This window comes from Eufriesea mexicana, unplaced genomic scaffold (assembly GCF_001483705.2).
Source record: "Eufriesea mexicana isolate 0111107269 unplaced genomic scaffold, ASM148370v2 scaffold1653, whole genome shotgun sequence".
NCBI lineage: Eukaryota > Metazoa > Arthropoda > Insecta > Hymenoptera > Apidae > Eufriesea > Eufriesea mexicana.
Genome location: NW_016909884.1, coordinates 595,967 through 610,219, shown reverse-complemented (window position 1 = coordinate 610,219; position 14,253 = coordinate 595,967). Strand labels below are relative to the sequence as shown.

At 35.5% G+C, this 14,253-nt stretch overlaps 3 protein-coding genes and 1 long non-coding RNA gene across 10 annotated transcripts in view; 2 read left to right on the top strand and 2 right to left on the bottom strand.

The window, feature by feature from the left end:
- TTLL5 (Tubulin tyrosine ligase-like 5) overlaps positions 1-2,147 on the bottom strand; it is a 32,345-nt gene extending 30,198 nt beyond the window's left edge. For both annotated transcript variants that reach the window (XM_017902081.1, XM_017902083.1), the window contains exon 1: positions 2,005-2,147. The gene's annotated coding sequence lies outside the window, so the exon portion shown is untranslated. The remainder of the gene's footprint in view (positions 1-2,004) is intronic.
- Positions 2,148-2,431: 284 nt separating this feature from the next.
- On the bottom strand, positions 2,432-4,853 carry Mocs2B (Molybdenum cofactor synthesis 2B). Its single transcript, XM_017902028.1, has 9 exons — positions 4,735-4,853; positions 4,497-4,610; positions 4,242-4,388; positions 3,875-4,178; positions 3,238-3,505; positions 3,075-3,160; positions 2,764-3,011; positions 2,635-2,688; positions 2,432-2,525 (listed from the first exon to the last, which is right to left on the bottom strand). The coding sequence occupies exons 3-9, from the start codon at positions 4,380-4,382 to the stop codon at positions 2,454-2,456; spliced, it is 1,173 nt and encodes a 390-aa protein (XP_017757517.1). The 5' UTR covers positions 4,383-4,388; positions 4,497-4,610; positions 4,735-4,853; the 3' UTR covers positions 2,432-2,453.
- Positions 4,854-5,721: 868 nt separating this feature from the next.
- On the top strand, positions 5,722-6,750 carry LOC108548915 (uncharacterized). Of its 2 annotated transcripts, none has more exons than XR_001890287.1 (3): positions 5,722-5,835; positions 5,930-6,002; positions 6,454-6,750. It is a non-coding gene; the product is annotated as an uncharacterized LOC108548915 (long non-coding RNA). The 2 variants fall into 2 exon arrangements; XR_001890286.1 differs by having other exon boundaries at positions 5,930-6,016.
- A 1,633-nt stretch (positions 6,751-8,383) lies between these two features.
- Positions 8,384-14,253, top strand: part of pasilla (RNA-binding protein Nova-1-like protein passilla) — a 14,183-nt gene continuing 8,313 nt past the window's right edge. For 2 of the 5 annotated variants that reach the window (XM_017902066.1, XM_017902067.1), the window contains exons 1-5: positions 8,384-8,884; positions 10,588-10,734; positions 10,808-10,965; positions 11,237-11,588; positions 11,681-12,135. In XM_017902066.1, the coding sequence (XP_017757555.1) occupies positions 8,767-8,884; positions 10,588-10,734; positions 10,808-10,965; positions 11,237-11,588; positions 11,681-12,135 (1,230 nt within the window). In that variant the 5' untranslated portion in view covers positions 8,384-8,766. Of the gene's footprint in view, positions 8,885-9,794; positions 9,876-10,587; positions 10,735-10,807; positions 10,966-11,236; positions 11,589-11,680; positions 12,877-14,253 lie in introns of those variants that run through there. The other 3 variants (XM_017902068.1, XM_017902064.1, XM_017902065.1) reach the window with 3 other exon arrangements.

The window sequence follows — 14,253 nt, the reverse complement described above, 5'->3', positions numbered from 1 at the left end:
TGAAATTCTGTTTACATCAGCTAGCTGGAACGCGTTACGCCACTTGTACGTTCTTGCACGTCGTGGTTGAGAGAAATCATATTCATCGTTATCCTGCACAATAGCTGCTCTCTGTATAAACGAAAAGGTGCACGGCATAATGTTACTCGTTAAAATGCATTTAAACCGCATCGTTCTGTTCCAATAAACGATCATTTTCGAGAAAATTACATGTGCGTCGCCGTCGTTAAACTCTAGTTATCGTGTATGTACTATACAGCATGGAATATACTCTGTATGCATCTGGGAAATTTATGAGAATATGGAAAGACCGATATACCTAGGGGTCTTTATCTACGAAAGAAAGCTCGGTTCCTTACAAATTTAAGGTAAAGGTAAACGAGGTCCCTAGATGCTTCAGGGCATTTACTTTTGTCACTGCAGAGACCCAGCAGGAAAGCTGCAGTGATACGTCAAAGGCCCGGAAATTTCCTAGGACTCCCGCCTTCGCGGATGGAAGAAATCAAATCGCTTAAATAATCGAATTGTTTCCTTTTTAATTCTAAAACAATTACAGAATCCGCTAACAAGTAATCCACAATAAGTTTAATTCGAATAAAGAAATTTAAATGAAGAATAAAATATTTTTGAACCAAGTATTTCCTTGCGCGATAATTTCCGATGAAATATGCGGGTGACATGTGAAATGAAGTCTTGTTGTGTAAATGATTGTTCCGAGACGTTCCGCTTCAATTAGAATCGCTTAACTGCAATACAAATTAGCCTGTCTCTCAACGGTGAATCTTTGCTGTGAATTCAATGTCAGGCATTTAACACTCTACGCGTTTGTCGTTTTAATCGCCTGCGACGTAACAGCACTCCCGCGATGGGTTTCTATGTGACAAACGCCATAGAACACACTCGACTACGCGGATTACTTCTTGCTGAATAAAAAGAAAAACGGACGCTAAAACATCGGTAACGCTGCTTCGTTAACACGGAGTTTCACGTTTCCGAATTATGTTCTTTCTATTCTGGTTACGCTCCCGACACGATTTTCTCTTTTAACTATTGCACGCGAGTAAATCAAGATAGAAATCTTAGTATCGTGTATACTTCTATAGTCATATTTCCTGCGCCGTTAGTGAAAGATGCGATTATTAATGCACCGCAATAAAAACGTCACGCGCGATACGGATTCAAGCAAATTCGTATGTTACCGACCACCCTATTCATTTCACTCCATACATTACTGCCTAAAAAAAAATTTTCCGATCTATTAATGTTTAATTCGATGCTCTAAGACGGTTATGTTTGCTTTTCGTATAAAAGAAACGCTAAGTGTCGTTTGATAAACAAGTTTGACTTATCGTCTTTACTTTATCACACTCGTCTCATTTGAATATTATAATAGTTGTACGCTTTGACTCAAAGATTATTTGAAGTTACATTCGTTCTACAAACAGATAGACGCATAGTAATATATCTACGTGATTATCATCGCGACTGCAGTGAATTTCTGGTAGAAATATATCACCTTATTTCGGTAACATTTAAGAAAACTATTAGAAGAAACCCATGTGCCAGGACAAAAATAGATCGCGTAAAAATAAACGATATCTTCCGACGGGGAAAGCAAGGAAGCGGGTGTCGTTATTTGAAATTTTAACAAACGTCATCAACTATCGTAAGGTGAAAAAATAATTCTGCAGTTCGAAAATCTCCAAGATGGCCAAAGCTCAAAAAATATATTAAAAATTAAGGATGCTTTGTCTTTATCTTAATTGCGGTTTGTTCTATTAAATATCCTTGATTAACTTAACGATATGTAATAAAACAAAATGAAGGAAGAGTTACGTCAAAACAAACAAAAACAGACAAAAACAAAAAATATAAAACCGACCAATGGTCCACAAACTCAGCTGAGAGGAAAAAGGATGCTTGTCACCCTGGCAGACGACGTGCGGGTTGCATGCTCGACAAACAAAATATATGTATTTAAAAAAATTGTATGACAGTACTCACCAGCATTCGAAAGGACGGCTAGTTTTCGATGAACTTCTGAATGAATAACACATTACTATCAACGATTCACTTCAAATTATATCGGGATAAAGAGAAAACTTCGACAAACCGCAGCCATACCGTATGGCAGCACAACGAAGACTGCCTCTATCATCCGAAATACGAACTAATGTAAGTACATACCCAAACAAAAGTATCCATAGTGTCGACGAAAGTATAGCCCCGCCTTTCGACATGCCTGTACCCTTATGTGACGAAAATAAAATTTTGGTAATTTAATCGTACTTGTACCTTATGATTTATTAACATGCATCAAATACTATTAATTATTTTTATGGTGATAAGAATTAAGTTACTACAAATTTTATGTACATAAAAATGTATTGCTTATTTTAAAAATTTCACTATGTACAAATACATGGTCAGTCTTTTATAATTGTTATAAATAATTATTTCGCTCTTTTAGCGTATTTATCTTCTAATTCATGCAGTTTTGAATCAAGTTCTGCCATGGAATATGTCTGAAATTTTTTCATAATAAATAAATTTTTGTGAATATAATTCGACATATTTATATATGTGTTAAATGACTATAATATATGTAATTGGAAAGATGCTTATAAAACTTACTCTTTTCCTAACTGGTTTAAATGTTCCTTTAAGGCTGTTTATGTCTTCTGTTTTCTATAAGCAATTAAAATCGAAGCAACAGTAAAATTAAACGTTTATAAAATTTTATAACATTTAATTAAATTTTACCCATAAATCCTTATATTCAGGAGATATGCCTTCTAAATACAATATCCGATCTTCAATATTTTTTAGTCTTTCATACACATCTTTTGGAACAGGTCGATTTATTCCAAGAATTCTTTCTGTAGTAGAAATTCTTTCATCTAATACAGACGAATAATTATTATTTGGTTGAACAGATCCTGACATGGTAGCTTTATGCAAAGTGTGTTGATCAACTGTTTGAGGTCCCCATGCATTCAATACTCTATGTACTAAAAAAATTATATTTAAATATTCTATGATTCATTCGTATAAATACAGCTATTTTCATTTACCTTTAACATGGCTTTTAGAATCTTTTCTCCTAATAAGAATGGCATCTACTCTTGCACATGAATCTTCATTTTCATCATTTTGATCTCTATAATATAATAATATTAAATTAAAAGTATCATGAAACATAATTATTAACTTTTTATAACTACTTCACCAACCAACCTGTGACAACAAAATTCTTGTACATTCACGATGTTTACTTGTTGACGTTTTCTTTCAATGAAAGATGATATTCTATGATTTAACTCATCCGATGTTGCTCGAATTTGAACAAGATTTGGATCAATTACTACTTTACATTCTTCTTCTTCTTCTTCTTCCTCTTCTTCTTCTTCTTCCTCTTCTTCTTCTTCTTCTTCTTCTACTTCTTCTTCATTTCCTGTTTCCATATCTTCATATTCTACTATAGTTTCTACTGTCTCATTTGTTACTAAAATATTTTCTGATTCTTGCAAATCAATTGTATCATGAACTACATAAAACAGCATTCATTGAATCAATATTTTGACATGTAAAAGAATATTATATAATTAATTGAATGAACAAAAAGAAATAATTACAAAATGGGTTAATGATTGTAAAATTACAAAATTATAATCAACAATTTATTAACATTTTAATATATTTAATATAAAATCTGTTTTTAAACTTTTAACAATTTTATACTATATTACTTAATGTATACTAACTTTTAGTTAAAATTTTATATATTAATTAACAAATAAATGCACTTAAAATTTTGTAAAATTATGTAATTTTACAGAACTTTCTTTTTAAATAATTTGAAAATACTATTTACTATTAAACCAGGCACACTCCTTATTTTCTTTCCACTGAGATTCTAGTGTATCATATATTTCTTTTTTCCAAATTGGAACCGATGCTTTAAGTGCATTAATAGCATATTCAACAGCTTTTAATGATTCTTCTCTATGAGGAGCAGAAATAGCAATTACTACACTTGCTTTGGATACTGGTACTTCTCCTAAACGATGATATATAGCTATATGATGAACATTCCATTGTGCACGAATTTTTGAACATATATTATTCATTTCTTTTATTGCCATTGGTTCATATGCTTCATACTCCAATTTTAAAACCTAAAATACATATATATGAACTACATCTTTAGACTTATAATTGAAGTTTAAATAAATGGTTACCTTCTTATTATCAAAATTATCACGAGTAATGCCGATAAAGTTCGATATGGCTCCACAATTAGGAGCTGTGACTAAGTCATTTATGTATCCAATATTTAATTCTTCTTGTTGTAACTTTACAATATCCTTTACAGTATCCATTCTAACCTAAAAATATTATGTTTCTTAAAAATACCATATTTTTTGACACTATAATATTAATTCATATATTACATATAAGACGATTAACACATTTATATTCGAGACAAGACAAACCTCCACTAAGTGGCGGAATAACAGCAATTTCGTCTTTTTCTGAAAATACTAATGTTGCGTCTGAAGGAACAAATTCTTCGTTCACTGCCAAGATTAAGGTGTCACGAATACTCTCTAACTTAAAAGAATTTATTATTTTATCTAATAAGTCAGTATATGATAATTTCCGTGGAACAATAATAAAATGTTCACTTTTTCCTGTTAATTCTCTAGCTTTCGCAAAGAATAAAATCTTCACCTGTATTTCAACAGCACTGTCATCCATTATGAAGTACATATATACAATAGCGATATAAGCTTACAAAGCACTTCAACATCTTTATCGCAAGATATATAATTATCAAGATATCAAATCATGTTACGCAATTAAGTCATTATTCAAAGGGAATAAATACATTATCCGAGACTTAGAATGAGGTTATGTTTTCCTTAAACAACTTTATTAGTCAAACCACTGTCTATGTAAACTGTGAAAAAGGCTTATAAAAAATTTCAATATTAATAGAAGTATTTGAATATTAATAGAAAATCCAAATAAAGTGAGATAAATTTGTTATTGTTATTGTTAAATCTTTGAATATTTTTCACGATAAATTACAAAGTTGACTGCGCGGTAGCATGCAGTCTAGGCATTCATTTTTAAGCGGTAGAATACAAAATAATCAAATATGTAATTGTTATCAAAATAAAAACATATTTCATGCCCAAATTATTATTTTTAATATAAAAGAACAGAATAATAGCTGGAAGTACACTGTATTTATATATATTAAAATTTCCAAAAAAACTTGATAGACCAAAGGTACTCTATAGATCGACTTGAAGTACCTTGTATGATATTAAGGTCAACCGAGAAATGAGGTCAACGTAGCAAGGAATCGTACTGTTCCGCTTGCATAATATTCGATGCACGAAAACTAATATATTTGTTGAATTATTTATACTACTCGCATATAGAGAATATCTTAATCTAGGACTAATTTTGTTGCATCTTTTGTTAACAGAAGTTGTGCTAACATAAATATGCTTTGTGTACTTAAATGTTTCAAACTGCATAGAAATCGCATCCTGTAGATACTGGAGATAAGAAACTTTATAAGAAACACAAGCGATTTTATAAGTAATGTATTAACAGCAGTATGTCAATGTGTCGGTAAGCAATGGCCTTGGATAAGCATTTAAATGTATGCATCGTGCGTGCAACACAATGTGCGCTCACGCTTAAGTATAGATGGACAGCCTGCTAACCCGAAGTCTAAAAGAGTGCAGGGATCTAGCTCGTTCACTCGAGCTGCTGTGGGACAAGGACAATACATTAAAGGAACTTATTCCTTTAGCAGTTAAGTAACACTAAAAAATCACTTAAGTATCACAATTAGAAATCACATCGCACGATAAACCGGTTAGCGATAGTTATATATATGTTTATTTAGAGATGCTACCTCACCCAAGCACTGGTCATGTGACGCAATAGGAGAAAAAATTCCAAGATTGTTACTTAACCTGGTAAATTTCAAAAGGTCACATTTTTTATTAATTTTATAATCGATGTTAAAAAAAAATTTTTTTTATCATATTCTAACGATCAACGATACGGATAATTGTATTGGAACGAATAATTAAATTTTCACGATATAAACGGCGCAATTATTCAAACATAAAATCTCGTGTAGAAATTCAAAACGAGAGGAATCGGTAGCAAAACGTATCATAGCTGGTATGAGAGAAAAATACAATCGAGCGAGGTCGTACGGTAATTATATATCGAGTAACGCTGCGAGTCACATCGTTCGAAAAATTCATGACAGCATACGTGTTACATGCACCTACATAATCGGATCGGGAAAACGGCTGTGAGAGCACGCGAGCGTCAACCGATGTGTTCGCGCCTTTAGTTCGAACAAATACGAGGAGCATAACAGGAAGTGTCACAAGATAGATAAATTTGTTCGCACAGGTGAAACGAGGATCCCGAAATGTCGTGTGCGCACGTGTCTCAACGTAGTTCGGATTATAAAGCGAAGGTTCGAGCACTCAGGAGCCACCTCGTGGCTTAAAGGCGACATTTTGGAAGGAAGAATCGTACGATTCACGAATTGTCGCTCTTGTCGTTCCGACGATGAGCTGCATTCACAACTAGTAACAGCATTGCGACACGCGACTGTGACTGAAAGCTTCTGTCTATATAGCATCATCCACTCATGGATTTGTACCACTATTTGTAATGCGAAATAAATTTTTATCTACACAATTACGTATCGCCTGATATTACTGCAACTTCGAACTTTACTCTTTATGATAGTGAATCGTCATAGTTTAAAAAAAAAATGTGTATTTTTGGAAAATGAATTTTTATAGGTGAATCGTTGTAAATACGATTTGCAGTGTGCAACGATATCGTTTCAGTTACATGTGCGCGTAATCGGTATTAGAAAACAATACCCACGAGTTTCAACGATGACTGCATTGTTTCTACTCATTACGAAAAATCTATTGTGCTGTAATGGACGTTACTTCGATCGTACACATTGATAATAACGTTGTCAATCTTGCACGTTTCGATCTATGTGAAGAAAGTGTCATAATTTTCTATAAAATTATTATTAACGATATTATGTTGAACAGAGTAAGGTTACTTTATAGTATAATATTTATAATACTTTTTCCAGATTATTTCCTCGGACCGATTCGTATGAGATGTAAAGCAAAAAGAATCACATTTTTAAGCACGTGATTCATTACAAACCAATAGCGCACACTATCTGCGTTCTTTCCTCAGATAAGGCTCTTAAAAATACCTCTTTCTTCATGACTTCGACTATATGCATGGATAAAAATATTCGTAAAGAAGACATGCATGTACGTTATGTACGCGTGTACGTGATATGTCCTATGATTTCACTTTCAAAGAAAAATGGCTGTTTCCCTTTCGACGGACTGAAGATAACGGATTCAGTTATTTCCGTAACTTAAAGTTAGTAAACCCTTGATAAACAGAAAGTTAGGTTCTAAGGTATACAATGACGCATCAACGAAACTTTGATATAATTTTTGGTAATTAGTCACCATTTGAATAATTAATGCCGATATAGTAACACGAATCACCATAGAATACGATAGTATAAACGTATTTATAATCGTTAATAAAAAATAATCTCAAAATCATCATGATAAGTGATTACGGTGATACTTCGAAAATCATCGCTAGGAAATCAAATGCATCTTATTCACTTGTACATGAACTATGATGTCATACTGCAGTGCGCACCAACGATAACAAGATTAACGTCCTTGACAGGAAAATATTTTTATAACAGTTTTCTCTTAATAGGAATAATATCCAGCAAAATTATAAAATATGAAATTCAAATTAGTATTTTTTTGCAAAACGTTCGCATCGCTTAAAGATACGTACAATAAATGCAACATGCCACAGTAAGTCGCAAGTGTAACTGTATGACGGTTAGCAGTAAAATCAATCGATAGCGATTCGTTGATCTAACTCTGATTCGTGATAGATCAATCGCAACGCATATTAGAAACCATTAAATCGTTTATTACGAAATATTAAATCGGTCAGATGAGCTTATAAAGTCGACAAAGAAATGCAATAAATTATGTAATATAATACTAAGTTATCATTGTCAGTAGGAAAACTGAAGTAAGTTAGGAAAAATATGCTTTCGAATCGATAAGGTGAATGCACGAAATGCGAAAGAACGAATAAGTATTAGGCGAATTCGAATATTGCGTTGAAAATTGGAAAATGTACGCGTGAATGCATAAGGGCCCAAAATAAGACGCCCCTGATGTAGATTGAATAGTACGTTCCTGCAGAACGGAGCCCGCGAGGGCTGGTGAGAAAGAGAGAGGCGTACTGGCGATCAGAGCTGAGAGCGGAGTAACAAAGACAGAGTGGGCGAGAGAGGAACGCGAGGGCCGAGGCACACCATCGAGTATCAACCAGCTGGTTGGCAAGGCAGCCGCGAGCAGTCGCCAGTGAGACGCGGTACCCCGCGAGGGCTTTCGTCGTTTGTTCGTTCGTCTATACGTGTGTCTATATGTCCGTCATCTCCCTTCCGCTTAAACCTATCGTGGTCGTGCGTACGTTCATTCGTTCGTCCGGTCCGTGTGTGGTGCGTCTCCCTTCGCTTGCTTTCAACGACACTTGCCACCGGTCGCGACTATCGTCTCTGTGTCAAAGTACATCTCTGTCTAACTTTATCTCTCTCTCTTCGTTTCTCTTGGCGTGCCCGACCGAAAAGACAAGATGGCTGCCGACTCAGGAATGGAGACGTGTCCCTCCTCGGAGATTGCAGACTCCAGGAAGCGGCCGCTCGATTGTGACGCGGAAAATGGCGCGACGAAGAGGTCTCATTACGGAACAGGTATTTTAATTGCGCGTTGTCAATCATTTTTCTCGACTGTCGCGTAAGTTTCCCTACGCACCTTCACCGATGTTCCTATACATATACGAACGATAAAGAACACTCACAATGATTTTCTCTCTTCTCCTCCTCTCTCCCTCTCCCCTTTTTCTTTCTCTCTCGCTCTCTCTCTCTTCCCTTTGCTCTCTATCTCTTGCTTAATGTTTTTTACTCTCTTGCACACCTTTGACAATCTTGTCGCTGGTGCTGCTGTTGACACAGCGATCGCTCGCTCGGCCGTTCCCTTTCGTTTCCCACTTCGAAGCCTGGCGAACGTGTACACGGAGGCGAGAACGCGAACACGGTGCACCGCACAGCGGTTCGCGCATCCTCTCGTGCCACGTCTCCTACTCTATTCCGCCTCTCGTCTTCCTATTTTCTCAATTTCTTCGCTATACCCTGTCTTATATCATAGACGCGGACTCATACGCGACACCTGTAACGTTGTTCCTACGTTGACGTTCATTTTATTATCGTCAACGTCAGCATTGTCATCGTCGTTTTCGTCTTCGTTGTCGTCCTCCCCCCCCACCCTTTCCCATCTCTGTAATCGTCAACATTGTCCTTATTTTCCTGCTTGGTTTCCCCATCATCGTCGTCGTCGTCGTCGTCGTCGTCGTCGCTGTTGTGGCTGTCATCGTCGTCATTGTTCTTGCGTGGGCGGCTGTGCCTGTGAACGTCGTTAATGGAGAATCGCTGCTGCGGTGGCTGTCGATCACGCTCCGTGACTCTGCAACTTCGTCCCTGTCGCGCCCGTTTCATCGAACGTGCAACCGCTAGCTTCGCGGCAAGAACATTGGAAGTGGCTCTACACCTCGTTCCATTCGTACGCATATTGTGTACTTTTCTCTGCCGCATTCTCGTAGTGCAGTGCCACTGTTGTCGCGAAAGCGGCGTACTAAGGAACGTACTGCTACCCGTTGAGTGGCAGTTACTAGGATGTGGCGTATCGGTGAGTTGTCAGGCACACCGTTTCGCTGCCGAGGTTGCGGGTCAAGGTCGATGCGAAGCGAGTGAGCGCACAGGGCTTCCATCTGTCAAACAGCTGTTTGCCTTCAACGCATCGAAACTTTGTGTCATTCTGCATTACACTTCCTTATCCTTCGTTCACCGATTACGCGACAGTTTTTCGTGGCTCGCACTGCGTGTTCGTTGGTATCGGTCGCTCTGCGCTCGCGTGTCCGTGAGTACGCATGATTTCGCGTTCCACCGATTTAGAAACCAATCAGAAGTCACAAGTTTTACCACGGATGTCGGAGTAACGTATTACTTGATAGAAAGCATTATAAAGTCATGCGAGATCTACCTGTTATATTCATGTCCAATAGTAATATTATACGTGTTTTTTTTTTTCTTTTTTTTTATCGAACTTGTGAAAATATTAATTTGAGAATGTATTGAGAATTACTTTGATCTTCATTCCAAGATCTGTAATGTTTTTGATGTCTATATATATTTTATTAAAGTCATATAGTTCTCATATTTTACTCTGGTTGTTTATGTTGATGTAATAAACACAATTTCTTGCTGAATTGTGTAAATATTTCAAAAATTGTAGCACTCCATGATCTTGTGTATTCTGTTATGTATTAATTCATAAATTGTTTACAAATGTCATATTTCAATCGAATAATGCAATAATTGCTTTGTGTTATATTTTGTAGGGGGAGATGGAACATATTACCTCAAAGTATTGGTCCCTGGCGTGGCTGCAGGAGCAATTATTGGAAAAGGAGGAGAAACAATTGCCCAATTACAAAAAGATACAGGGGCTAGGGTCAAAATGTCCAAATCTCATGATTACTATCCAGGTATATTGGAAACATTTATTGCTAAGAAATAGAGGTACAATGCTGCCAATATATAATTGTGCGTGATCTATAGGAACAACAGAGAGAGTATGTTTAATTACGGGTAGCTTGGAAGCCATAATGCCAGTTATGGATTTTATTATGGATAAAATTCGTGAGAAACCAGATCTCACATTGAAGACAACTGTTGACTTTGAATCAAGAAAAACCACTGTAGAAAGGGACAAACAGGTACAAATTTTCTTTTATATATAGATCTAGATATATTTTTTATGTACACTTTGCATATCAGAATAACAATGCAATGATACAAATTTCATTCAATACCCAAGAAACGTAAATAATAAGCTATGACTTATTCTTGTTAGCAATGACCCACTTATTAAGTGATACTATGTTAATTAGAAGTGTGTAATAAGAAATGTTCTTCTATGTATGTTGGTTATAATCAGAAAGAACATAAATGCTTCATTTGGATTCAATGATTAATCTAATATTTTAGGTAAAAATTTTGGTACCTAACAGCACTGCAGGAATGATAATAGGTAAAGCTGGAAATTATATTAAGCAAATAAAAGAAGAATGTGGCTCGTATGTTCAAATAAGTCAAAAGGCAAAAGATGTATCCTTGCAAGAAAGGTGTATAACAGTAATTGGAGAGAAAGAAAATAATCGTAATGCATTAATGATGATATTAGCAAAAGTGGCAGATGATCCACATAGTGGTACATGTCCAAATGTTAGCTATGCAGATGTCAGTGGCCCTGTAGCTAATTACAATCCCACAGGCAGTCCTTATGCTCAAACACCTACGAATACTCCCACATATACTTCCACAGCTGGTATTAATACAGGTAAGATTTCGAATAATTTAAAAAATGTATAAAATCTCCAGAATTAACGCATCGTGGTTACGTATTAAATCGTGACTTACTTTTGTTCTCAGTGAGTCTCTTGAATGGTGCTGGGCTAAGCTTGAACTTGAATTTAGGAGCTGCAATTACAGCGGATACAGCACCAGTGACAACGCAGTTGTTGGAACATATAAAATTAAATTTACGAACAGCTGGTTTTTCGGAACCCGCAGCTAGCGAAATTTTGTCTGCTATCGCGACACTTACTAAATATAATCTCCTCGGAATGGGAATTGGAATGACTTCTAGTATGAGTTACCTTGGAAATCCTATGGATAGCACTACAACTGCAAATGGTTCGAATAATAATGGCGGCGTATTTGGGCCAATTGGAACAGTTCCTGCTCTTGGATCTACGTCTCCTACACCACGTAATACACTTGACAGATACGAGCCCTTTGATCCATTCAGACAAAACAACACAGCTGCCAGTGCTATTCATCTAAACAACAATTCGTTTGGCCTTGGCACTAACCAGTTATCACTTGTAAGTAAGAGTCCTACACAGGTAGACGCCAACAACAAGGAGACCAAGAAAGTAGACATAGAAATTGCAGAGGTTATAGTGGGAGCTATTCTGGGACCCGGTGGTCGTGCCCTCATTGAGATTCAGCACCTAAGTGGCGCCAATATACAAATCTCTAAGAAGGGCATGTTCGCTCCTGGTACCAGGAACCGCATAGTGACTATCACGGGTTATCCTAATGCAATCGGCACTGCTCAATATTTAATTGAGCAGAGGATCAGTGAAGAGGAAGCAAAACGTGCACGTCAGAATGCCCTCGCCAATATGATCCATTGATTTCAAGTACAGCACTTTTGTTCATCCCCATTATTGAGCTCCGTTATTCATCTTTTCACATCTTGAGATGATGTTACGGTAGCTCTTTCTTCCCTTCTTTAAACACTCGTCCACTACCACCTACCACCCGTTGTCATCTGTCGCTACATCACTATAGCGCTTGCATTCTCACATCACTGTTCATGCATCCATCATAGTTCGTCAACATTTATCTATCTTTTAAGATTATTATGATATATAAATATTATATGTTAAATGATAACTACTACAATTGTTCTGTGATACACCACGTTACGGGGCTTTATCACAAATAACACACGTACCACATCAGAGTCACATAATATATCTAGTTGTATGGTATAGGATATTGAAAGAAGGCATGATAAAATCATAATTACATTAGAAACGAAATGGCACAATTTGGCCATAGTTATTCTTGAAAGGTCAAGATAACAATGTTACATGGTTTTTTTTTTTTTTTTTTTTTTCTTTTTTTTTATAGGAGCATAATCTTAATACTAATGCGAGAGATATTTTTAGTTAGAAGGTCATACAGAACTCATAAATTGATTGACTTCGATCTGAAGGATTAGTATCTTAATGTGTATCATACAAGTCAAATTATATTCATTTTCACAAAATGATGTTGCAAATTATTGTATTGAACTGTTCCTTGAACTATGAAATGATTAGGCTGTTCGAGCGATTTTACTCATGGTTAACATACCATCTGAACGAGTTTTCTTATGTACAGAGTAATACCTTGGCAAAACCAAAGATCTTACATATGTAAAGCAGAAATAACTTGGCTGGAATAAATATACATACAAAGGGAGAGCTATTCTATGTATAAACATATATTTATATATTTACAATGCTGGCTGGACCAGCTAAATGAATAACATAATACTTTATTGCCAAGTTTTATTCTGAATCCTGATATCTTTGTTTCTCAAAATCTTCATCCAATTGTATTTTATAGCGTTTAGATTAATGTACCCAGAAGTATATAAGTATCGAGTCTCATTCTTCCTTACTCATTGCCTTAGGAACAGAGAATTCATTATGCTAGGATGCTAGGATAAGAGTCACTTGCTTCATCATTGGATCAAAAAAGATCCTCTCGAGTAATATTTCAACAACATGTTAAAACTTTAGTCTAATTATTTTTAGTTTCAAGGTATATCAGTTGAATACAATTTGAATTAATACAATTTTACATTTCTTGACACACAACTTCATAAAGCAAAAGCTGTGACACAAAACTTTGTTTTTGCCATTCCTTTATATTATAGCAGCATGAATATAATTATTTTTGTCACATAGAGATATTTATATTTATATACAATAGTCGTTTTCAATAGTGCGAAATACGCGAAATACCTTTCAGAGGCAATATTCCATTCACTAGTGTTTTCAATTCTTTTCTACGCAATGATTAAGTATTTAGATGAAAATATAACGAATGAAAATCTCTACATATATTTTCACTCTTAAAAAGTGTCTGCCATGATCAGCAGTCATGTCATACATCCTTGGGTTCTGTATGATACTGCTTTATGTGGAATTCTATTTAAGCCAACCAAATCTTTGACAGATTTTTAACAACTGCACTTTGACACTGAATCAAATCTTTAGATAGGGAATGGATTTTAGCTAGAAACTTCATTTACGTTGATAACGATTATCAATATTATAAGCAAAACAGCAAACAGCTTATATTTCATTGCTAGATAAGAAAGAGGATACAGCATCTACTAATAACAGAAGTTTCAAATCATTGTTTTTTTTTTTTTTTTTTTC

Bases quoted from the DNA above. Each gene is read 5' to 3' on its own strand.
- Mocs2B (XM_017902028.1), bottom strand. From the start codon at position 4,382: ATGGATACTGTAAAGGATATTGTAAAGTTACAACAAGAAGAATTAAAT. The intron at 3,161-3,237 runs GTTGGTTGGTGA...ATTATATTATAG, and splicing joins CAAGAATTTTGTTGTCACAG to AGATCAAAATGATGAAAATG. The intron at 3,012-3,074 runs GTAAATGAAAAT...TAATTTTTTTAG, and splicing joins TTCTAAAAGCCATGTTAAAG to TACATAGAGTATTGAATGCA.